General features: G+C 49.7%; 2 protein-coding genes across 9 annotated transcripts; one reads left to right on the top strand and one right to left on the bottom strand.

The window, feature by feature from the left end:
- Positions 1–169: 169 nt before the first annotated feature.
- THYN1 (thymocyte nuclear protein 1) lies at positions 170–4,746 on the bottom strand. 3 transcript variants are annotated; one of them, XM_067751635.1, is made up of 7 exons: positions 4,460–4,742; positions 2,931–3,112; positions 2,120–2,188; positions 1,678–1,770; positions 1,070–1,165; positions 673–823; positions 170–371 (listed from the first exon to the last, which is right to left on the bottom strand). In XM_067751635.1, the coding sequence occupies exons 1-7, from the start codon at positions 4,500–4,502 to the stop codon at positions 325–327; spliced, it is 681 nt and encodes a 226-aa protein (XP_067607736.1). In that variant the 5' UTR covers positions 4,503–4,742; the 3' UTR covers positions 170–324. The 3 variants fall into 3 exon arrangements, with proteins under 3 accessions (XP_067607736.1, XP_067607735.1, XP_067607737.1); XM_067751634.1 differs by having other exon boundaries at positions 170–823; positions 4,460–4,745; XM_067751636.1 differs by lacking the exon at positions 1,678–1,770 and having other exon boundaries at positions 170–823; positions 4,460–4,746.
- Positions 4,747–4,852: 106 nt separating this feature from the next.
- On the top strand, positions 4,853–22,891 carry ACAD8 (acyl-CoA dehydrogenase family member 8). 6 transcript variants are annotated; one of them, XR_010946387.1, is made up of 12 exons: positions 4,853–5,046; positions 9,336–9,436; positions 9,872–10,041; positions 10,658–10,767; positions 11,167–11,243; positions 11,557–11,694; positions 15,054–15,189; positions 15,272–15,369; positions 18,773–18,925; positions 19,493–19,595; positions 19,812–20,071; positions 22,077–22,891. XR_010946387.1 is itself a non-coding variant. In XM_067751627.1 (11 exons), the coding sequence occupies exons 1-11, from the start codon at positions 4,938–4,940 to the stop codon at positions 22,127–22,129; spliced, it is 1,248 nt and encodes a 415-aa protein (XP_067607728.1). In that variant the 5' UTR covers positions 4,855–4,937; the 3' UTR covers positions 22,130–22,891. The 6 variants fall into 6 exon arrangements, 5 of the variants coding, with proteins under 5 accessions (XP_067607732.1, XP_067607728.1, XP_067607730.1 ...); XM_067751627.1 differs by lacking the exon at positions 19,812–20,071 and having other exon boundaries at positions 4,855–5,046; XM_067751629.1 differs by lacking the exon at positions 19,812–20,071 and having other exon boundaries at positions 4,883–4,942.
- Positions 22,892–23,902: the final 1,011 nt, after the last annotated feature.

Consider the following 23,902-nt stretch of genomic DNA (forward strand, 5'->3'; position numbering starts at 1 on the left):
ACCCACTCTGGGACCAGATACTTCAGGGGTGGGTTAAGGAAGGCTGGTGTAGAGACAATCCATGTTAGTGGGTGTCAGCAGACTGGGCCCTGCATCTGGCCGAGGGGATGTAAAGACGTGCAGTGGAGTATTCTACCCCCGATGCTGATTTTAAAGAAACGCCTCCAACTCAAACATTCATGTTTTATTAAAAAGGACCCAAACCCGACGTCTACACACAACGCCAGGTGAACACAACCAGCATGTTCCCCACGCCTTCTTTTGTCTTGTGGAAGCTTGACTTTCAGGCAACATCTTGCCCACTTCAGCAGAGCTGTGTCTCCATTAACTCGGTTCCTTTTCCTCCAGGCTCAAAATAAAATCAAACTCCTCTGCCGAAAAGGGCAAGAAGAAGAGGAAGAATTAGGTCTGTGTCTCCTCCTGAACAGGGCAGTCATGGCAGGCATTTCTCAAGTCACGAGGCAGGTAGTCGTTCACTCAGAACCCTCAGGGGCGTTTCGACAGGTGCCGAGCACAGCTGCCCTGGGCAGCTCGAGGGGGCTCCTCCCTCGTGGGAGTTACAGGTGGGAAGACAGACTCAGACCTTAACCACCGTGCTTAGGGTTCACCAGCTAGTACATGTGAATTCACGGTCACTCTGGCATGTGATCAAAAGGCGAGAGCCGTTCTTACCTCGGGTCAGGGGCTGGACTGAGAGTCTCTGGCGGGTGAAGAGAGCCATGTTTTTTAAGGGACCGCCAGTGGCTCTGTGCGCTTGGTGGTGGGTTTTGAGCTCAGCCAGTGGGATGAAACGCTTCATCATCCGAACAAACTGTACGTCCACCTACATGGCAACAGTGTATGGGACAGAAAGGCACGTCCAGCTGGACTCTGCCTCCTGTGTTTTAGCTGCTTGCAGGAGGTCCCGTGGGCCTGGCTGCCGGTGTTTGTCCTTCTCTCCAAAGGCAGGGTAACCTCATCGGACTGAGCGGGGCTCTGTGCCCTGGTCTAAAGATACCCCAGACCTTCTTCCTCCCTCTCTGTCCATCCTTTCTCTTTTGTGAAATAGGAAGAATAGTAGTATCTTTACCATGGACCATTTGGGGTTGTCTTCTTTGCTGGATGGATCATAATGGGGATTGTTTTTCTCAAACTGTGTGTGGTCTGGGTATGCCTCCTTCACAATCTGAAATTAAAGCCGAGTCTCCAATCATTTGTCTGTCCAGTCAGCTCCATGGCCAGGCTTTAGTCCAAGTCCAACTGTCATTTCCTACCCTACGTATTCTTACCCCATCTGTCTCGCTGTTGAGCCACTGAGGGCTCAAATATCTGGAAGTAATACACAGTCTAAGGTAAGCAGAGGAAATCAACCCTATTTTGACAAAAATCTTAAAAGTATGTTCTAAAACCAAACATTAAAGGTTATTATTGGTGCCACTGTTTCTCCACCTACAGTTAATTCTATCCTGGTAACTCCTGGCCTGGAAGAGCTACCATCAGGCCTGTTTTTGAGTGAAAGACGAAGGTGCAGAAATGGAGAGGTCTGTGCCAGCGGGGCCTGAAATGAAGGCCTGCCTTGCTGCAGTCCTGTCACATGTCCCTGAGACAGCAGGGATGGGGAGGAGGGTTACCTGCCTATGCTGTCTCCCTAACCTGCATGAAGGGAGATGGACTCAGACCTAAGCCTGTACAACCGACCTTCATAAGCCCCGCAATGCCTGGCTCTCTGCAGTTGCTGTGGTAGAAGAAGGCTTCTTCCTCCAGCTTCATGGCTCTCAGGAAGTTCCGGGCCTGTTCCAGCAGAGAAGAAACAAGAACTATCCTCCCACCAGCTAGAAGACACTAGCCCTGGAAATCAAGTCTGCTTTTATTAGATGAGATTTTGGTTTTCGCAGCTTCCCCCCACACCCTGCAGTTCAATTCTTGCCTTTTACCCAGAGCTGTATCAGGACACTGGCTGGAACACAGGCCATTTGAAAACTGCGTGCAGTCAAAGAAATCAAGGCATTTGTTAATATATTTTCAGGTTTGGGTTCTGGGAAAAAACAACCTTAGCCAAGAGATTTTGCTACTGAATAAGTCAGAAGGAAGCAGGCTTTTATCCCCTCCCAGGTCTCGAGGTCCTGTCTAACCCGCTTACCTGGTAGTTGCGAACACCATCCCAGCATGCTGTCTGCTTGGGCTGTGCTCTGAGATCCTCAATGCTGAACTGGGCAAGAAATAAGGTCATTCAGTAAACAATCCTGGGCCAATCGGTAAGAATATATGGAAGCAGACAAGTTCCTTCCCCTATAGGGTGTTGCCAGCTGGAATGGCATGTGAGCTTACTGGGAAGCTCTTCACAGAGCCACTCATACTGCGCAAGTAGAAGTTAGCTTTGTGTTACCTTGTTAGCCTTGCTCATTGAGAGGATTAGATGAGTGGATAATCTGGTAATTGCTGACTATCTGTATTTCGTTTATTAAAATATTATATATGCCTTCTATAGTATCTCTAATTTTATTTTCTCCAGGCTACTATGAAATTTGATTTACATTCACCTCCTGTGTACCAGCTGTTGGCAGGGAGATACCTAGGAGCGTGGCAGGTGGCAAGAGAAAGGCAACCTAAGACTGAATGTTGCCTAGATCAGGGGTTGGAAAACTATAGCCTTCAGGCCAAATCTAGCCCATGCCTGATTTTGCTGACAGTTTTATCGGAACTCAGCCACACTATCTGTCTATGTCTTTCTTGTGATGCCAGCAGAGTTGCAACAGCACCACCTGGCCCTTTAGAGAAAATGTTTGCCAACCCCTGCCCTAAGTAGAAGATTCACAAAACAGAGAGTGGATGGCTGTAAATCCTGCTGATTCTATTCTTTATCACCTTTTCCTACCCTTCGAAGGTAAGAAGTGGGTGATGGGACCCTGTGGTGTCCCCCGTGCACTCTGGAGACAGGTGCGGGACCTCACCTTCACATCTACCCCTTTCTCCAGTCGGCTTTCTGGCTCTGACTTCATCAGCCAGTAGCTGCTTAGGTTCTTCCCACAGTCTCTAGAGGCTGAAGTCTCCTGGAGGCTGGAGTTCTCCACCTTAGCTGATGCCTCCCCTGGGTCCTCAGTTTTGGTACGTTTTCCGCCTGGCCCCTTCTTGTCTGCAATAGGAGAAGAAAAAAGAAGAGAACTTTCTTGCTTGTTGAGAGAGAAAGTTCTGTTGCAGGAAAAGCACATGCTTTGGAGTCAGAGCTGGACTCAAATTTTGGAGCTGTCAGTTACTAACAGTGGCAGCTTCATTGCTGAACTTGTTCCTCATCTATAAAAATGGGACCAGAACGCCTACCTTACAGGACATCTTCTGGGTTACCCATTCAGTGGGATAAGGATAACTCCCGTGGCATCTATTAAGCAGTCAATGTTTTCTTTTCCTCACCCTCTCCTCTGCCTTTGCTGGGGCTGTTCTCTCCAACAAGGCACCTACTCCACGGACTTGCTTATATGATTAAATAAGATAATACAAACAATGGGCTGAAGCAGTGTCTGGCGTTACCATAAATGCTCAATAATATTAGCTATTAGGTCACCTTGACTTCTTCCTTCCTGCTCAGTATGCTCTGTGGCCTGCCTCCTTTCTACTCCTTGAAGGTGCCAAGAAAAGCTGGATAAAACAGCCACTTTGGACTCTGCAGACATGGTCAAGACTGGACTTTATCCTACAGAGTGAGGGAAATGTGCCTGGAGCAGAGTGGGTGCCCTGTAACTAATAGCTGTTAAATTCTTACCCTACGCCCTATGTGTTACCACCCTCACTGTAACTCAGTCTACACAATCTATGAGGTGTTCTGTCCATCTATAAGATGTGCCCCAGATCACACATCAGGGCCTGCCACGCTGGTCTATCTGAATCCACTAAACGACCATCCTACGCAGCCTCTGAACCAAGTCCAAGCTCCTACGTATGCCATCATGATGGACGTCTAACACGTGGAACCTTCCTAGGGTCCTGGTGGTCCCCCTGGACTTGATCGGCACACTGTAAACACCGTGTGTGCTGTTAGCAATGTGTTGTGGGCAACTCGGAACCCTCCCCAGTCTCGAAAAAGCACTTTCTCTGTCGTGCATTGCTTTGCTGCTGCTCCTAGAATGCCACTCATCCTTGTGAACACAACGGGTTCCTACGCATTCTTTACGGCTAGACTCAAATCCCCTCCCTCTCAAGGCGTCCCCCCAACCCCTCCCTGCTCTCACAGCCCCAGTGACCCCTTCCTTCCTCGTCTGGCTCTCCGGGGAGCGGGAACTGTAAACGACCGGCCTGCCAGCCTGTGTCCCAGCTACTTTTCGTGCTTTCCAAACAGCTACCGCTCGGACGAGCAAGCAGCAGAGGGGCCCTGAGCATAAGCCTGGTGGGCGGCTCGGGACATCGGACCTCAAAACGACCCACTCGGGCCTTTCCCCACGCGCAGGGGCGGAAGGTGAGCGGCACTGAGCAGCCGGGCGCGGCTCACCTGGCCTCGCGGCCCCCGCCGGCCTCTTCCGGGCTCGCGGCATGGCGTCCCCGCGCGCCGAGGATAGAGGGTCCCGCCGTCGCCCAGGGCGCCCGAAGAATCCTTCCGCGTTACCCACACCCGTATGTCCGCCTAGCACAGACCGCCGCTGAGCGCCCCCGGTGGTCTTCTTTCTCAATCACAGCTACCCCCGCGAGTCCGCAAGCCTTCGAAGCACTACGCCAACCCACCTCCCCGCGCGCCGCAGGGCGCTGCACAGCGTCCCCGCGGCGCTTTCTAGTCTTGGCGCGCGCCCCGGGGAACCCCTGGGAGTTGTAGTCCCGGCTCCTCGCGCAGGCGCCCCGAGTCTGCACGCGGGGCCACGGCGCGCACTACAGCTCCCAGCGTGCGGTGCGGCGCGGCCCTTGTGGCCGGCCGGTCGGGGTCACCGGCGCTCAGACCTCGGCCCGAGCTGAAAGGAGTGGAGCAGGCGGCGGCTATGTTGTGGGTCCCGTGGTGGCGTGTCGGGGCGCGGCTGCGCGGCTTGCGCGGCGGGCTCCAGGCCCCCGCCGAAAGCGGTCGGCGGGGCGTGGTCTCCTGCATCGATCGTAAGGCTCGCCCGGGGGTAGGGGTCCGTCCACCTGGCCGGCCCGGCCGCCCTCCTAGCCGGCCTGGCCGCCCTCATTCACCGCGTTGGCCTGTCCGGGCGCCCCGGGCCTAGTGGTCTCCCCGGCTTAGACGTGGCGCGGCCCCGAGGGCGGGCGACCCTCGGCGGCTCAGCCTGGTGGCCGATGCTGGTCCGTCCTTGTACAGACCGCCCTTACCGTGCTTTGCGTTATGAACCTGGCGGTACGTTTCGCGAGGCCGCCCCTGCGACCTTTCCTCTCACAATTCGGAGCTACGTCGTTACCCATCTGCTTTCGGATAACGACGGGCTCCGCCGCGGAAGCTCGTGACTTTGTTTTTTTAAATCACAACCATCGGTTCTAAAGGCAGTAAGAATGTGAAAAGCCCGGGGCTGGTTGTGATTGGTGAACAAAATCTCCGGTGATACAAGGTTTGCTCCCATATATAAATTATAGAACAACACCTGTAACTACAAAACACTTCAACTGTTGAAATTTCTGCAGAAAAATAACTTGTTGCAAATGGGAAACTACCAGAGCTTACAGATCTGAATGTCTCCTGGCACCAGGCAAATAATTTCGATGCCAGTAACGGAGTGGGGGGGACCTAGGCCGCCTAGGGTGTAACCAGACACTTTGTGACGTTGTCGGGCGCCTAACCACTTTTTTCTTTTGAAGTCTTTCTTTTTTAAAATTTTTAATAAATGACAGTTTTGAAAACAGCAGAGTAGCTTGTGAGGGCCTTAGCTCGACATCCAGAGCTGTAAAGGACGCCAAGGTATAGGACAGTTTTCTTCTCAATGTTCTAAAACACCTTCACAGGGTGCCACCCTATCCTAGCCCTTAGAATTCGGTAAGCAAGGTCACCTTTGTTGATTGGCAACAAATTGGTTAAATATAAGTATATCCGGTGGCTAGTGGTGTAACTTTAACCAGTTGAAGGTGCTTTTTAATGCTCTTTTAATTAGTAAAATGAAAGAAAACTGTCCTTTAGGTGTATCATTCTACATATTAGAATATCAAGTTAATGGAAGTGATCAACAAAGATTTCTCATTGATTCATGGCATATTTTAATGTGAAAAGTAATTTTTAAGAGCGTTATGATTTTCATTATATCTGATATATCATTTTACAGATGAGGAAACTTGCTCAGTGTCTAGTGCAGCCCCCTGGTTTTACAGCAGGGCACCTGAGGCTGAGGGAGGAGTCTGGAGGCCTGACTTCCTGAAAATTGTATAATTAATAGTTGCAGACCCAGATCTTGAACACCTGGTTCCTTGTCCAGTGCTCCCTCATTGTGATTTGCTGCAGCTTCCCAAGCGTTCCTTGAGCTCCAGGATTCTCAGAACTGTTGAGTCTCTGGCTAGATTTGGCCTTTGGATGCATTCAAAGATGCTTTTCTTAATAAATTTATTTATTTATTTATTTTTGGCTGCATTGGGTCTTCGTTGTTGCACGCGGGCTTTCTTTAGTTGCAGCGAGCAGGACTACTCTTCGTTGTGGTGCGCAGGGTTCTCATTGCGGAGCACGGGGCTCTAGGCACGTGGGCTTCAGTAGTTGTGGCACAGCGGTCTCAGTAGTTGTGGCTCACGGACTCAGTAGTTGTGGCTCGCGGGCTCTAGAGCCCAGGCTCAGTAGTTGTAGCGCACAGGCTTAGTTGCTCCGTGGCATGTGGGATCTTCCCGGACCAAGGCTTGAACCCGTGTCCCCTGCATTGGCAGGTGGATTCTTAACCACTGCACCACCAGGGAAGTTCCTGGTTTTCGTCTTGTTTTGTTTTCCAGTGCATGTTTTCTGAGAACTTAGGTATTTTTACTCAGTAACCATGCTTTCTTGTGTATAATTTACTTTTTAGCTTGCCATTTCCACTTTTTTTCTCCAAGCAGTATTCTCCTTTTGTTAGCATTCCATTATCTAGAATTGATTATTATCTATCTTAAATAAATATGTAATTATGTTGTATTTATACAGGTGCACCTCAGAGATACTGCAGGTTTGGTTCCATACCACTGTAATGAAGCAGATACTGCAATAACGACTTTGTTGTTTTCCGGGTACTTGTAAAAGTTATGTTTACACTGCACTGTAGTCTATAGTGTGCAGTAGCATTGTGTCTAAGAAAACAATGTCCATACCTTAATTTAAAAATACTTCATTGCTAAAAAAGCCTAACCATCATTTGACAACACAGAGTTGCTACAGACCTTCAGTTTGTAAAAAACACAGATTCTGCAAAGAGAAATGAAGGGCAATGAAACAAGGTGTGCCTGTACATCTGATTTGTGTACACCCATTCCCTCTTATTTACTTTGTATGCAATTCAGATCTACTTCTTAGACCTTTTATACCCTGAACTACTTGTTTTACTCTGTCAAATACTAATAATAATATCTGTAGACACATATTGAGCTCTTGCTGGGACGGAAGTATTGTAGCCCGTGTACAGTCAGATGTTTGCTTTCTCACCACTTATGTCATCCTTTGGGTGAATGGACCATTTTCATCTTTGACACCCCAGCACTGCTCCATGGTAGACAGTCAGTATTCTTTTGTGAATGGAAAATGACCCGACTCCCAGGCAAGGAACCATGAATTGTTTATCCCTAACCACATTTCCAAGAGCAACACCCAACGTAGTTTTCTGCTTTGGACTTCTCAAGGTAGCGTCATCTTTAATCCTCACAACTCTTCACTTCTCAGTTTCCCATTTTGGTGAGGGTCCTGCTACAGACAGACAGCTTTGTCCTGCTTCACACAGCAGCCACTCCTGAGGCCCAGGTCTACCCAGAGACACATGCTGCCACCTGCCCTTGTTCTCAGTGGGAAGGGCCGCGCAGGACAGTCGGGCACTGAAGGAAGTCGTGGTCGGGTGTGCTCTTTAGCATCACCCCAGGACCAAAAGGCTGAAACCTTAGAAAGCAGTGGAGAGCCCAGCACTTCCTCTTCCCCTGATGTTTCCTCAGCCACCACTGTGCCTCTAGCTGCAGCAGACACTCCGTTCTCTCTTCCTGGCACATGTGAGGCAGGCGGTCCTTTCAAAACGGCAGTCCTAAGAAAACAAAAGAAAGATAACGTGAGCAGCGTAAGTCTGTCACCCTGTGCAGGTTGCTGACCCTTCTGCATGGTGGCTCCCAGGATTCATGGTCCTTTCATTTCTAGATTCTCTACACGGTTCCCAAAAGGTTGTGGTTTTTCACAGGAGCTTTGCTTAGGTTCTTCCCTTTTAGCTTCTGGCCTGTCTCTAGCTGAAAGTCTTATCACCTTGCAAAACGGGAAAGCTATTTCAGGCCCACATGACCAGCTAGATGGCCTGTCGCTCTGCTTTCCAATTGAGTCCTACCTCATTCTGCACAGTGTTTGAAAAAAAACATAGAAAATAAATAGTGTTCGTGTCATTCGGGGAACTGGCTCTTTAAAGAAAAGTTGTAAAGTAATGACACTGTGAATTGAGTGGTCACTATTTCACGTAGGCTCATGCAGATATCTTTCTCCTAAAGAGTATCACCCTTGATGAAATACTGGAATAGTATAGTCTTTTACAAAATGTTTAAGGTTCTAGAGAAACTTGTCCACTACCTGTCTCTTGGTATTGCTCAGTCAGTTCATTTCCTTAGCTTTTAAGTAGCTTAGACCTGGAAGTGAAGGAGTTACCCAAAGTCACAGCATTAACAGTTAGGAAAGAAAATATTCTAAAAATTGTGAATCCATTAGGTGAAGACGGATTTAGGAAGGCCTTAGCCATGTTTTCAACACTGGAAGACTCGTTATCATTGTTACCAGTGACTGTCAAATGCACAGCTTTGTTACAGGATCTTTTCCTTAATTTGGAAGGTAAGCCAAAGTACACGTATCTTCCTTTCCTGACTGATGTTTTAAAATGAAACTGTTGTAGCTGGTAGACAAACACGCACAGGTTCCAATACAGAAAATGCAGGACATCCTGAAGGAAAAATATGTTCATCAGAATTTGAGGGTCAGTGTGTTTATTACTCCTTTAATGTGGATTCGTGAGGAGGAAGAGATGAAGATAAGTATTGAAAGAATAAGTAACAAGGTAAATGAAGTCAGCCAGTCTGTTTGGGAGTAAAGAAGGAAGGAGGCAGGTGATGCTACATCAAGCCGCTGATTAACGGTGGGTGCTGGAGGTGGTGTGCCCTGTGGGAATGCTCTCGTAGGTCCACCGCCGGCCCGGGCTTCGTGGTGCTTCTTGCTTGCAGTACACTTCCCTGACCCCTGTCCTGGTTCTGAGTAAATGTCGCCTTGCCCACAGCTTCTACGGGACTAAACGAAGAGCAGAAAGAGTTCCAGAAAGTGGCGTTCAACTTTGCTGCCCGGGAGATGGCGCCAAACATGGCAGAGTGGGACCAGAAGGTGCGGGTTTTCCTGTGCTGGATGTCCCCACAGACACCTCGTGCAGTGACCCTTATCTCCTCCTTATGATCCAGATTGTTTGGTATTTATTCTCCACTTAAAACTCTCACAGCGAATGCAAGTTCCAGGAGTGGTGTGATTCCTTTCCTGGAAAGCATCTTCCGCATCCTGTAGATATCATTTCTTTTAATTGCACAGAGATTTGGGCACTCTTAAACCAAGGCAATTCTATTGATGATAAAAAGAAACTTTGATGCCAGAAACCAGTCCTTATAGAATGCATTTTAACTGGTTCCACTATATAGATGACAAAAGGCATGTTAAGAGACTCCCTACTCTCTCCCGAGTGCAAACGTCTTGATCCTTCCTTGTGCCCTCTAAAGAAAAGGCCGTTTGTGAATAACTTGCTGATGACCCTGCGCTCTTTGTACGCAGGAGCTGTTCCCAGTGGATGTGATGCGGAAGGCAGCCCAGCTGGGCTTTGGGGGGATTTACGTACGAACAGATGTAGGAGGGTCTGGACTGTCACGGCTCGACACCTCTGTCATCTTTGAAGCCTTGGCCACAGGCTGCACCAGCACCACAGCCTACATAAGCATCCACAAGTGAGTGGCCAAGATCGGGAAGCACGGTGACGTGCTCGTGCGGGCTGGCTGGGAAATTTTATATAAACAGGGAAAAGGTTGCTCTTTTCAGGTTGGCTGTCCTTGAAGGACTAGACAGTTAAAAGTTCGCAGTTAGGTCTGCTGCTCCCTGTTGGACTTGAATCTGTCATCTTGTATGTTGCTTAGAGAATGCTGGCCTTCTCCCAAATTCCAGATTGACCTGGTACCAAACAGACTTCTCCAGTAGAGTGGTTGGGGCCTGTTCCCTTTTCCTCAGCCCAGAGATGAAGCCTCCACTAATTTGGGAAAGGACATGTGACTCCTTGATTTTTAGGGAGCTCAGTTAACCTAACTAGAAATAGCATGAACAGCATCCAGGTGGGAAATACCTTGGCCCTGGGTACGTCTGGGTAGTATGTGTTCCAGGAATATGTGTTAATCCAGGCCTTTGCTTTAAAGATGAATCTTCTCAATTGTGACTTTTCCCTTCCCACTCTGTTCTGCTTCACTCTACTTTGCTGCCTTTGTTCTCTTTCCCCGTTCCCCTCCCCCCTCAAATTTCCTTTTCTTTTCCCTCTCTATCTCTGTCAATGTCTCTTCTTGGTGTACCTGTCAGCATGTGTGCCTGGATGATTGATACCTTTGGAAGTGAGGAACAGAGGCACAGGTTTTGCCCTCCACTCTGTACCATGGAGAAGTTTGCTTCCTACTGCCTCACTGAACCAGGTGGGTTTGCCATGCAGCAGGAGGTGTGGCTCATGGGAAATCACGGGGCGTGCCTTCTCAGCCCCGCACGTGTAGCCGTTGTTGACCAGGAGTGCCTGATGGCCGTGGCCTGATGTCACAGGCTAAGAGCTCTCTAGGGCAGAGTCTTTCCAGGCTGCAGACCAGAACCTCCTTGTAGGAGGCTCCTTGCAAGCTAGTGTGATGGGAGATGGAAAAGGGTCTGATTGCCGTATGCAGTTTTCACAAGTATAGAGAGCTTCTCAGCCATATGCATTTTAAAGTATCAAACTCTGAGGTGTTTTTTGTAAGGGAAGATTTCTCAGGTAGAGCCTTGCCGGGGCTTCCTTACCTTCCCAGGCTCTCTCCCACCTCTGTGCTTCCCTCCTGTCCCTGCCATAGGCAGTGGGAGTGATGCCGCCTCCCTCTTGACCTCTGCCAAGCGACGAGGAGATCATTACGTGCTCAGTGGCTCCAAGGTACAAGCATGCCGTCCTCGGTCCTCCCCGGGCAGACTGTCCCCCTCCTGTCTCCACAGCCTGGACCCCAAGTCCGCGAGTGAACGTTCCCGGGGGTGGTACGTGTGGGAGGGAACCTCAGGCCGACTTCCCGTGTTCACTGTCTCTGTTTCTCTTCTGGTCTCAGTCCACTTAGTTCCGTTCACTAGTGTCTGTCCTTGCTACAGCCTCAGTGCCGGCTCTTTGTAACCCTCCTTAGTTTCTCTGTGCCACCATATCTCTCACTGTCCCATCGTCAGAGGACCGCAGTGTTTTCCCCTCTCCAAACCCGCAGGCCTTCATCAGTGGTGGAGGCGAAGCAGACATCTATGTGGTCATGTGCCGAACAGGAGGACCAGGCCCCAAAGGCATCTCGTGCATAGTTGTTGAGAAGGGGACCCCTGGCCTCAGCTTCGGCAAGAAGGAGAGAAAGGTGAGTGCGGTTGGACAGGGAGAGTCAGGTCGTGAGCCTCTTGCTTCTGCCAGACCAGCCTCTGCTCTGTTTCGGGAAATGGGTTCCACACTGGCTCACTGGCCTTCAATTAGGGTTTCCACAGTGTATCAGCGGGATAGGGCGTCAGAGTGCGCTGGACCGCTGGTGAAGTGGCAGCATTTGCCAGGAAGTTCATCAATAGGAGGGGTTTCTCTGTCATCTCTCCTGCAGCCACTTTTGGCCTGTATCTCTTATCTACCTTCTTATCTTGATGCCCTCTTGTTCCCCCAGGAGGAAATGCTTGCAGAAGACTAGAGGTCTCAGGAATGAAAAGCATATGGGCCACTTTTCTTCTCTAAATAAAAATACAGTAAAACTCACTGGAAGTGATTGTGGGTCTTTCAGTAATGTAAGAGGAAGAGTGTTTCCATAGACTTCGAGAAGACGTTTTTAGGATTAAGAAGTAGCCAGGCCATGAACAGTAGACCTGTGGTTATGTAACTGTCACTGGTGATGAGGGTGGGATCTAGTCCGGTGGGCCAGGCCAGGTGACTGGCCTCCACCTCCAGCAGGTACTGTTAGAGTTGGAGCTTTTGGAGAGAAGTCAGTAATGAAATGGCCCCTAATCTACCTCTCCTCTCCTGGCTCCCCGGTTCCCCATTCGTCCCTTCATGACCTTCCTGATCCTTTGTAGCTGCTAGGAGCTCAGAGGTTCAGTGCCCCTTCTCTTGTACAGGAAAGCAGGACCTGCTAGACACAGACTCTGCAAAGGCTTACACTCGCTCCTGGGGGTACAAGAATCACCACAGCTTGTCTGGGATTCTAAGACATCGGCTTACCTTTATAAGCTATGTAAGCTGTGTACACGTGGTATATGAGATAGGTAGCTCTAAGACTTCTTAATCCTAGGAATGTCTGTTTGGGATTATAAGACAGACTGACATGGAGCCTGACATAATTTTACAGGACCAAGTCATACTGATTCTGGTGTTTGTGCTTGTAAAGATAGTGATGATTATTTCAGCGCATCAGTATTTCTGGTATCGGTTGATAGCATACCAAAGCTGACAAGGTTAGGGCCTGGAGAAAAACTGTAAGTAAATTCCATAAACAAAAAGCGTCTCTTTACCTTTACTTTCTGTCTCCTCTCGCTTTTAAGCATATATATCGTATTTCTTTTTGCTTGTTTTCTTCTTAATTATTCGTCTTGCTTTACGTGTCCTATAATGTGTGGGGAATTTGGAAGGGTGTCTCATTCATTGAGCAGCTAGCAGGGGTCCACTGTACCGAGTGGTGGGACAGAGCAGGGGCCCGCACGGACGCGCCCTGCCCTGTAGAATTGGCCTGTTAGCAGCAGGGTGAAGGGCGGGCGCAGGAACCAACACGGTGCCTTCCATCAGCGCTCAGGGCAAGGGAGGAAGGCAGGCTGGAGGCTACGTCATGGACGGAGGAGAGCTTCTCAGGGTGGGGACAGACGACTCTCTGAAGATGAGGTGTCCTTTGAGATGAGGTCTGCAGCGTCACGGGAGCCGGCCGTGAGGACAGTTCTGGGCAGAGACGGCAGTGGGACAGAGGGCCCGAGGTGGGGGCAGGATGAGCCTGTTTGAAGAAGCCAGAGCCTCTCCGTGTGGCCGGGGGGTCGTGAGCAAAGGGAACGGTGTGGGATGAAGTTGGAGAGGCAGGCAGGGCTGCGCAGGCCGGGTGCAGGGTCACCCACGGATCGCCATGGCTGATTTGGCTGCCGTGATGGCCTGAGCAGCGGGTCTTTCTCTCCAGCTGCATGGCCGTCTTTCCTGCAGGCACATGCTTTGACTTGGCCTACTGAGCACATTTTGTAGCTGAGAGCTTTAAACAACCAGTTCTGCATTGGCTTTATGGGAAAGTGGTGTGAGGAATTGTTTTATGTTGGATTTAATTGTTAAAAGGTTTCGTACAGAAGAATGCGTTTTCCCGTAGGAGGGGTGGCAGTGGGAAGGCAGTCTGTGGAAGGAAAGACAGATGGACGGGACAGGGCTCCCCTGGTCCTGGGCGGCCGGGGCTGCCAGAGGGGTGGGGAGGAGGGTCTTCTTTCTGGCTGCAGCCTCCCAGGGGCTCTGGGGGTTGAGGAGCGGGGTTCTCTGCCCGGGGGAGAAGGGAGCTGCTTTCACAGGAAGGGGCTAGGAGGTAGCAGCTGTTTGTATGTGGTTCTCTTATGATTGGCTGTCGTTAAGGTCTGCCCGTCTGCCCCGTTCCACGTGTGTATGTTCTGGATGGGAGGTAAGTTCCAGGGAGACCACACAGGCCAGTGTGGGAAGGTTTCAGACTTGGGGGCCTGAAAGACAGCGAGGTCAGTGCTGGCTCAGGCGACCGGAAGGGCCTCAGGAGGTTCCAGCGAAGCTCGACTTTGACGGAGGTTGGAGATGGGAGTGCTTCCGGGGAGGGAGAGGAGAAGCAGAAGTATGGTCAACAGGCCAGCCGCACAGGTCGCAGAACAGTTTGAGTGGAATCGAGGGTACAGGGTGACGGACAGAAGAGAAGGACTGAGCCCTTCTCTTGGAAGAAAAACCTTAAATAAAAGGCTGTGGGTGGAGCGCCTCTTCCCACGGCAGGGAGCCCTGAACGAGGGCAGTGGGGCTCTCAGCTGTCGGGGAGCCGGGGGCTTTGTCTGGTCTTGTGCTCTTCAGGATCTGCCTCACTGAGCCTCAGCTCCCTGGGAAAAGCAGACACCAAGAAGCCCCTCATGTGCAGTGTTTGCCAGTTTCTGTGGTGGAAATACTCTCCCCGGACCGATTTCTGGCTTCCGGGGTGATGTCACCGGGATGATGTCACCAGGGTGACGTCACCGGCAGCCAAGCTGAGAGAAGGTGTGTGTGATTGGCTCCCACGCGCCAGTGCCTGCATCTCGCCGGGTCCGTGCAGCCGATGGCCAGCGTGGTGGACGTTACGGCACCACGTGCAACAACGCTGAGCTCTTCAAAGGACAAGGGTGGCTCTTGGTCATTATGATCCTTGCGCTGTCCTTATAAAAGGACACATACTCCGAGTAATCCTTATACCGTCAATGTTTTTTATAGAAGAATATACTCATGGAGGTGCCACAAAGGAGGAGGGCTCTGCCCGATCCTGAAGGAAGCGGTGGGAAATGTTTGGGGACAGGTTGGTCTGGTGGAGTGGGCGCTAGGAAGTAGATGCTCGTAATGTGTTGAAAATGTTGAGCTGAAAGAGAAAAACCTGAGTCGACAGATATTTGTGTGACCTTTCTATTTTTCCTCATTGAAGTTCCCGAGGGACTAAGTCCAGGGATAGGAGAGCCTGGTGGACAGGACGCTGCCCTGAGCGGTCAACTTCTGGGCAGCCACACAGCCCCTGATTTTTGCCAGGTGGGGTGGAACTCACAGCCGACCCGAGCGGTGATCTTTGAAGACTGTGCTGTCCCTGTGGCCAACAGGATCGGGGACGAGGGCCAGGGCTTCCTCATTGCCATGAGAGGACTGAACGGGGGGAGGATCAATGTCGGTGAGGACCCCAGGGGGCAGGAGCGGCGGGCGGGCAGCACGGTCCCCTGGCTCACTTGACGTGTTGGTACCGTCCTTCCTAGCGTCCTGCTCTCTGGGCGCTGCTTATGCTTCGGTCATCCTCACCCGAGACCACCTCAAGGTCCGGAAGCAGTTTGGAGAGCCCCTGGCCAGTAACCAGGTAACGTCCCCGGTGTCCTAGCTTTTGCTTTTGTCTCTAGAACATTCTCTACAACTGTGGGGCCCTGATGTCTCTTGTGGGTTCTGCCCCCATTTCAGCCAGAACTTGTGCTCTATTTCTGTCAATAATTGTTTAATAATTTTTGCTTATAGTCGTGAAAAGATTCGTGATACATTGACTGGCAAGAAAAAGCACGACATTTTAGAGGAGTATGCTTCTGCTTTGTTTACAGAATACATGAATATGTATAAATTTTTTTAAATTAATTTACTTGTCTGTCTTTGGCTGCTTTTGTTCTTCACTGCTGTGCACAGCTTTCTCTAGTTGCGGCGAGCAGGGGCTTCTCATCGCGGAGGCTTCTCTTGTTGTGGAGCACGGGCTCTAGGTGCGCAGGCTTTGGTAGTTGTGGCTTGAAGGCTCTAGAGCACAGGCTCAGTAGTTGTGGCACATGGGGTTAGTTGCTCCGCAGCATGCGGGATCTTCCCAGACCAGGGCTCGAACCCGTGTCCCCTGCGTTGGTAGGCGGATTCTTAACCACTGCGCCACCAGGGAAGCCCTAAATTTCTTTTAAAAGATTTTTTTTTTTTGATGTGGACCATTTTTTTTCTTAAGTCTTTATTGAATTGTTACAATATTGCTCTGTTTTATGTTTTGATTTTTTGGCAGCAAGGCAGGTGGGATGTTAGCTCCCTGACTGTGGATTGAACCCACACCCCCTGAATTGAAAGGTGAAGTCTTAACCACTGGACCACCAGGGAAGTCCCTGTATAAATATTAATGAAACACTTTCAGGGATACATCTGAAAAATGCAAGAAGTAATTATTTCAGGGGGATGGGATTAGATGATTTATCTCTTTTTTCTTTTGCTTGTGTTCCAGTTTTTCTTTCTTTTTTCTTTATTGAGGTAATGCTGGTTTATAACATTATATGTTTCATGTATACATTTTTTTTTTTTTTTTTGCCTGCACCGTGTGGCATGTGGCATGTGGGATCTTAGTTCCCTGACCAGGAATCAAACCCGTGTCCCCTGCATTGGGAGCGTGGAGTCTTATCCGCTGGACCACCAGGGAAGTCCCTCACGTATACATTATAATTGGATTTCTGTATACACTACAGTGAGCTCACCACTGAAAGTCTGATTTCCATCAATCAGCATAACAGTTGATCTCCTTTACCCATTTCACCCTCCCCTCACCCCCTTCTTCTCTGGTAACCACCAGTCTGTTCTCTGTATCTATGTGGTGTTGTTTTGTTTTGTGCATTCATTTATTGTGTGTGTTTTAGACTCTTCGTATGAGTGAAATCATATGGTATTTGTCTTTCTATGTCTGACTTATTTCACTTAACATAATATTCTCTAGGTCCATCCATGTTGTCACAAAAGGCAAGATTCCATTCTTTTTTATGGCTGAGTAATATTCCATTGTATACGTACACCCCGTCTTCTTTGTGCATTTATCTATTGATGGGCACTTAGGTTGCTTCCATATCTTGGCTGTTGTAAATAGTGCTACAGTGAACATAGAGGTGCATGTATCTTTTTGAATTAGTGTTTTCATATTCTTTGGAAATATACCGTAAGTGGAACGGTTGGATTGTAAGATAGTTCTGTTCCGCCCTTAGCCTAATGGGGTTCCTTTGTAGGTTATTGCCCTTTTTTTCTGACTGCCTTTAAAATTCTTTCTTTGTCATTGACTGTGGACAGTTTTAATATTATGTGTCTTGGAGAAGATCTTTTTGCGTTGAGATAATTAGGTTTTCTCTTAGTTTCACGGACTTGTGTATCCAGTTCCTTCCCCAGGTTTGGGACACTCTTAGCTATTCTTTTTTTTTTTTTAATTTATTTATTTTATTTTTGGCCGCGTTGGGTCTTTGTTGCTGCCCACGGGCTTTTCTCTAGTTGCAGTGAGCGGGGGCTACTCTTCCTTGCGGTGTGCGGGCTTCTCATTGCGGTGGCTTCTCTTGTTGCAGAGCACGGGCTCTAGGTGCGCGGGCTTCAGTACTTGTGGCTCACAGGCTCTAGAGCGCAGGCTCAGTAGTTGTGGTGCATGGGCTTAGTTGCTCTGCAGCATGTGGGATCTTCCCAGACCAGGGCTTGAACCCGTGTCCCCTGCATTCGCAGGCGGATTCTTAACCACTGTGCCACCAAGGAAGCCCTCAGCTCTTACTTCTAAACAAGCTCTGTGCTCCCTTCCCCTGTCTTTTCCTTCTGGGATGCCCACTGTCCTTCTGTTGCTCTTCCTGATGGAGTGGGATAGCTCTCGTAGGATCCCGTGTTTTTAATCTTAGCTCTCTCTCCTCTCCTGCCTGAATCATTTCTAGATTTCCGTCTTGGAGCTCACTAGTTCCCTCTTCCTTGTGGTCGGCTCGATCCCCATTGCCCTCTAATGCATTTTCCGTCTCATTTATTGAGTTCTTCAGCTCCAGAATTTTGGTTGGATTCTTTCTTAAGAGTCTCAGTCTCTTTGGTAAAGTAGTCCTTCTGCTCATTAGTTTTATTCCTGAGCTCATTGAACTGCCCATCTGACTTTTCTCGTAACTCATCGAGTTTCCTGATGCAGCTATTTTGAATTCTCCATCAGTTAGGTCCCAGTATTCCATGACTTTACGTCTAGTTTCTGGAGAATTGTCGTCTTTCTGTTGTCCCACGTGTTACCGTGCTTCTGCATGGTGCTTGGTGAGTTGTTCCTCTGCTGGCCCATTTGAAGTAGCCAGTACCTTCTTGGGTAGAGCTTTTTTACTTGGTTCTAACTTTCCTTTGGTTTTCGGCAGGTGGCGCTGTAGTGTGGGCTTTGGTTTCTCTTGCCTCTGCCGCTGCTGCCAGAGGTGCTGCGCTGGGCATGCTGGTGCTTGCTGTGCCTGGGGCTGTGCCTGTGGCTGATGTCGCCTCAAGGGGCACCGGACGGCGGGCACCTCTGCCACATTCGGGGTTGCCTGGGTCACGAGCACTGCCACCACAGCAGGCGGGGGGGGGGGGGGGGGGGGGGGCGGGGCCGGAGCTGGGGTCGCAGGCGCCCTGCTGTGTCTAGCTTGTTGGGTTCGGGGCGCTGCTATGGCCTGTGCTGCTGCTGCCGGGGCAGGGGTCTCGGGCACCACGTCCACTGCTTCCTGGCCCTGCCCGTGCTGGGTCCCAGCCCACCCCCCGTGAGGTGTGCAGGGGCTCGGGGTCCCAGGGCGTGCCGGGCAGAGCTGTGGGCGTTTTACTGGTTGTAGGTGGAAGGGACAGACGGAGGGAGCATCTTCCTAAGGAGGCGAGATGCTGAAGTGCAGGGAGTGCAGTGGACTTAGAACTTAACGAGGCACATTCTTTGTGGAGCCTGGGGCCCCTTAGAAGTGGCCCGGTTAGAGGTGGCTCTCTGAGCCTGTCTGTGTGTCTGGTTCTCTTCTCTCCTCTCACTGCAGTACCTGCAGTTCAAACTGGCAGATATGGTGGCCAGGCTGGTGGCCTCACGGCTGATGATCCGCAACGCAGCCGTGGCTCTGCAGGAGGAACGTGAGGATGCGGTGGCCCTGTGCTCCATGGCCAAGCTCTTCGCTACAGACGAATGCTTTGCGGTGAGTGGTGCTGCTGTCTGCCTCTCTTGGGCGACCGGCCTGTGGCGGGCCGCCCGGCTGCTCCTGGAATGCTGCGTAAGGCGTCAGTTATTCAGGAGAGGCCCACGTGGGCGCTCAGCCGGCACTTCACCTGCTCCACGCCGCCGCACATCAGGTTTTGTCTCTGCCCTTTGGCTGTGCGCTGGGTGAGATGCTGCCTTTGGAAGAAGGGTCAGACCACAGCACTGTTTAAATGTCAGGGACAGAGCCATTTCCACAGCGAGGCTGCATCTGCCGCTCACCAGAACTCCAGCTGGTGTGGGGCGGGCAGCCTCTCCCTGCAGACAGCAGGCGAGAAGGGCAGAGGCCTCTGAGTCCCTCGTGGGTGGGGACTGGCTCGCTCAGGAGGCAGACTTCCCTCGTTGTCCCTGTGCACACAGAACCGGAGACCCTCTGGCCTGGCTGGCACCTTCACCTTCCTCACGTTGGCTCAGGGCAGGCAGCCAGATCAGGGCTGGGGCGGAGAGAGGAGCCCCTGTTCCGGAGCCTTCTCAGAATCCGAGGTATCTAATCCCTTTGTCCCTGCAGATCTGCAACCAGGCCCTGCAGATGCACGGGGGCTACGGCTACCTGAAGGACTGCGCGGTCCAGCAGTACATGCGGGACTCCAGGGTCCATCAGATCCTCGAAGGTAAAAGTGGCCAAGGTGGTTCTCTCCCTTTCGGAGCCGTCACCCCTGCCGTCTGTCGCCGTGCTTCCTGTCTTCCTCCTCCCTCCTTGCTCCTGGCCCCCTCTGGAGGGGCCTGCTGTGCCGTCCTGACCTGGCCTGGGGGCCGGGAGGCCCTGCTCTGTCCCCACGGAAGTCACCGAGTCACCCCTCTCTGCTCTTTGCCTTTGTCATTTATAGAGACAGCACAAACGAAGATAACATCCGAGAAAGCATTTTGAAAACTGCAGCAGCGGCTGTTCTTCACTGTTGTAAAATACTTGGTCCTCAGGGATCCCAGGACTTCTCCACAGTAACTTCCAGGGTAGATGTGAGCTAGTTTGATCTCCAGCCTCTACACACTGATCATGACCATCAGTGTTGCTAATGGAGCTTTCAGTAAATTAATTGTCACACATGGGCATCTTCTTGCCGATCACAGGCCCACGGGCAGGAGATGGGTAAGCTGCTGGCGTCGGGCTCTGCAGGACCTTCTCCACTCCACGCTGATTTGGAAGTCTTCAAATTACATGACTGTTGTTTAGCCAGTAGGCAGCTGAGGTTGTTACACTGTAGCAAAGGCAGCAGATGAGGCAAAGGCTTATGGAAGTGACTTTGAGTGAAGGAACCTGAAGGAAGCACCAGCCTCCCTGTGGCTTCTGAAGCATCCTTCTCAGACCCGACCAGCGTCAGGACCACTGGGAGGATTTGTGAGCACAGAGCTTCTGACTCCATGGGTCTTGGTGGGCCTGGGGATCTGCATTTCTAACGAGGGTTCAGGGAGGTTGCTCCTGCCTGTCTGGAAGCCACATTGAGAGCCACCACGGGGTGTCACGTCCAAGTCACAGGCTTTAGTATCTGCTTTCTGCTGCAAACCTTGTCCCTAAAGCGTGTTTATGAGCAGGGTTGCTAGTGCGCAGGCCAAACCCGTCGCCTCATTCCTTCTGTGACTCCAGTCGTACGTGGCTGTTGCTTTCCAGCCTTGGTGAGTGCGGCAGACTTCCCTTCATTCTGACTCTTTCAACCCTGTTAGAATAACTGAGAAAAGCCAGATATGCTTATTTCAGGCCACACCATCATCCACTTGTAGGAAAATGTGCGCACTGGTCTTCGTGACTTGTTTCACCCCAGACTTTGTTATTGGATCGATAGGAAATTTCAGCTTTGATTTTATTCGAGATGTGTGATTAGTCATTCCTCATGGTGGGGAATATTTCTTTTTGCATTAAAAAGAGTGGAAATAAAAAAATAAACTAAAAAAAAAGAGTGGAAAAATGAAGCAAGCAACTGACCCCCCCCTTCTTTCAGGGAAAATGTTTTTGTTTTTTTAAAATTCAGTTTTCTGATTACCAGTGATGTTGGTATATTTATTGTTGAAGACTTACAAAATATAAGAAAAGTTAAAAAAGATCATTCATGTTTTGACATCAGAACTAATACTTTGGGCTCCTTTTATATTTAAGACCAAAAATATCTTCTTTTGGACCTTTTTCTGCGCTTGTATAGATACATTTTTTAAAGTTAATTTTTATTGGAGGATAGTTGCTTTACAATGTTGTATTAGTTTCTGCTGTACAGCAAAGTGAATCAGCTATACATATGCATGTATCCTCTCTTTTTTGGATTTCCTTCCCATTTAGGTCACCACAGAGCAATGAGTAGAGTTCCCTGTGCTATACAATAGGTTCTCATTAGTTATCTGTTTTATGCATAGTGTGTATATGTCAATCCCAATCTCCCAATTCATCCCACCCCCCATAGATACATTTTTTTGAAGTAGAGTCATACTACGTATACTATTGTATGTTCTGCTGTTTTATTTTGTTTGCTTTGACTATCAGGAGAGGTTACTTTTTTTTTTTAACATCTTTATTGGAGTATAATTGCTTTACAGTGGTATGTTAGTTTCTGCTTTATAACAAAGTGAATCAGCTATACGTATACATGTATCCCCATATCTCCTCCCTCTTGTGTCTCCCTCCCACCCCCCCTGTCCCACCCCTCTAGGTGGTCACAGAGCACTGAGCTGATCTCCCTGTGCTATGCGGCTGCTTCCCACTAGCTATTTTACGTTTGGTAGTGTATATATGTCCATATATAGAGGTTTTTTTAAAAGTAAATTTTTTCCTCACTTCCTGACATCTTTCAAGATAAAAAGCGATGTTGCCGGGCTTCCCTGGTGGCGCAGTGGTTGAGAGTCCACCTGCCGATGCAGGGGACGTGGGTTCGTGCCCCGGTCTGGGAAGATCCCACGTGCCGCGGAGCGGCTGGGCCCGTGAGCCATGGCCGCTGAGCCTGCGTGTCCGGAGCCTGTGCTCTGCAACGGGAGAGGCCACAACAGTGAGAGGCCCGTGTACCGCAAAAAAAAAAAAAAAGCGACGTTGCCCTTTACATCCCTAGCCAGAGCTTTGCTGACTCTCAGGCCCGGCAGCTCCTAAGCCCCTCCATCCTCTCTCGCTCTTGCAGGCAGCAACGAAGTGATGCGGATACTGATCTCAAGAAGCCTGCTGCAGGAGTAGCCCCTGGACTGAGGCTCCGATGGGAGGATCAGTGTCGAGTGGTTCCATGTGGACGGCACTGTCACAGTGAGTCCAGGACGCGCTGGAAGGGCTGTGCTTGTCCAGGGCACCATCACAGCGTCAGCTGGAGGGCGGCACCTGGAGGACGGCAGGAGCTGCCCTGGCTGGAACGTTACAAGAAGACGTGCCGCCTTGTTTTCCTGACGCAGAGGGTGACCAGTGAACACTGACCACGAAACCACTGTCCTTTCCTGGATCCACAGTCTTGATTTGTCTGCATTTTGCTGGTTCACCAGATTCCTCTTCTGGGAATCTGGGTACTTCTGTTGAGGGTTTTTCCTGACTGTAAAGCAAAGGTGTGGGAAAGGAGAAATGGAGAGAAAGCGTCTTCCTGTCTTTTTCTGTTCTTTGTGCCTCGGCTGAAGATGCAGAAGGTTTCTGTGGGCTGCTCTTCCTTTGCAGCAACTCCTCCTCTGAATGTAAATCATGATGAAATGAGCGTTTGGAAATCCTTCTCCTAAGCTGAGATTTAGGGCGTATCTGCACTTCTGGACTATCTGGATATCAAGGGCTGAGATTATTTGGAACTGTGAATACTTGTTGTTTTAGAAGCATGTGGTCTGGGAATGGTATTCAAAGTTCCTGTGACATTTCCTTATAAGTGCTTTGAGTATACTTTTTTCCTGAGTTTTTGCTTTTTTGCTCCTCTTTTTAAATGTTTTTAATCACTACATTAATAAATCTACCCCTCTCTGTACCATTTTCAGGTCTACTGGTTTTTATTTTATCTTTCTAAATAAGCCTTCACGACTATTTTTTAAATTTTTATTACATTTAATTAAACATTTAACTAGACTTTGGGATAATAAACAAAAATCTCTCCTTGACCAAGTTGACTTTTTAAAAATAGGTTCCTTAAATTATTAATAGCCTTGTAAAGCAAGTAGTGTTTATGATTTATGAAAGTGGATTTAAAGTAATACCCAAAGATGTAGACTTTTTAGAGAACCCTGTTATAAATGATCACTGCATTATTTCATCTCATCTCTATAAAAGAAATATCCAAGGTATTTTTTTAACTATAAGTCAGTGTTTAGAGAGACCAACATCTGTGCCCTTAGCTACGACAGGTGTTTTCTGTTTTGACCTCGAAGTCTAAGGCACTGTACTGGGTAGTGCAGGGGGACAGGCTGTGGGTCTACCGCGAAGCTGAAGTTAAATTTCCACCTTCAGAAGCCTAACTCCACAGCTGCAGTGCAAGATAATGATGGGTCTACGGAAGAGAGAATGATGCCGCACAAGTGTTGTAGGAAGGAATTCATGGAGAAAGTAGGAATTCAAATTAAGCCTTTATGATGATGTGTGGTATTTAAAGATAACCAAGAAAGTCAGCTTCAGACAGGAAAGAACCAGGAGCAGGAAAAGTGCAGGCTGTGAGTGGGAGCTGTTGACACTTTGCTTCTGCGGGGCGGTCCCGGGATGGAAAGATTTAAGTTCAATCTGGATGCAGCCTTACGAAGGCCGAGCACTGGAGAGCCACGGAAGGCTTTTAATGAGGAAGATGTGATGAGATTAATCCACTGAGAGGAACATTCTGGGATGCCTGTGGGGGAGGAATTTGAGTGGGGAAAGACAGAGCGTGAGGCCGGCCAGTCAGTAGGTTCTTGAAGCCGGCAAGATGAGACTGTTTGAGCCTGAACTTGCCAGGTAGCAGGAGAGTGGGTGTGGTGCTGCCTTGGGGCCTGGATGGCCTCCCGGTCCTCGGGATGCTTC

This window comes from Pseudorca crassidens, chromosome 9, assembly GCF_039906515.1.
Source record: "Pseudorca crassidens isolate mPseCra1 chromosome 9, mPseCra1.hap1, whole genome shotgun sequence".
NCBI classification, from domain to species: Eukaryota; Metazoa; Chordata; class Mammalia; order Artiodactyla; family Delphinidae; genus Pseudorca; species Pseudorca crassidens.

Bases quoted from the DNA above. Each gene is read 5' to 3' on its own strand.
- THYN1 (XM_067751634.1), bottom strand. From the start codon at position 4,502: ATGCCGCGAGCCCGGAAGAGGCCGGCGGGGGCCGCGAGGCCAG. The intron at 2,189-2,930 runs GTGAGGTCCCGC...TTTCTTGCCCAG, and splicing joins AGAAAGGGGTAGATGTGAAG to TTCAGCATTGAGGATCTCAG. The intron at 1,166-1,677 runs GTCGGTTGTACA...CTTTAATTTCAG, and splicing joins GCATTGCGGGGCTTATGAAG to ATTGTGAAGGAGGCATACCC.
- ACAD8 (XM_067751627.1), top strand. From the start codon at position 4,938: ATGTTGTGGGTCCCGTGGTGGCGTGTCGGGGCGCGGCTGCGCGGCTTG. The intron at 11,695-15,053 runs GTGAGTGCGGTT...GATTTTTGCCAG, and splicing joins TCGGCAAGAAGGAGAGAAAG to GTGGGGTGGAACTCACAGCC. The intron at 15,370-18,772 runs GTAACGTCCCCG...CTCTCACTGCAG, and splicing joins AGCCCCTGGCCAGTAACCAG to TACCTGCAGTTCAAACTGGC.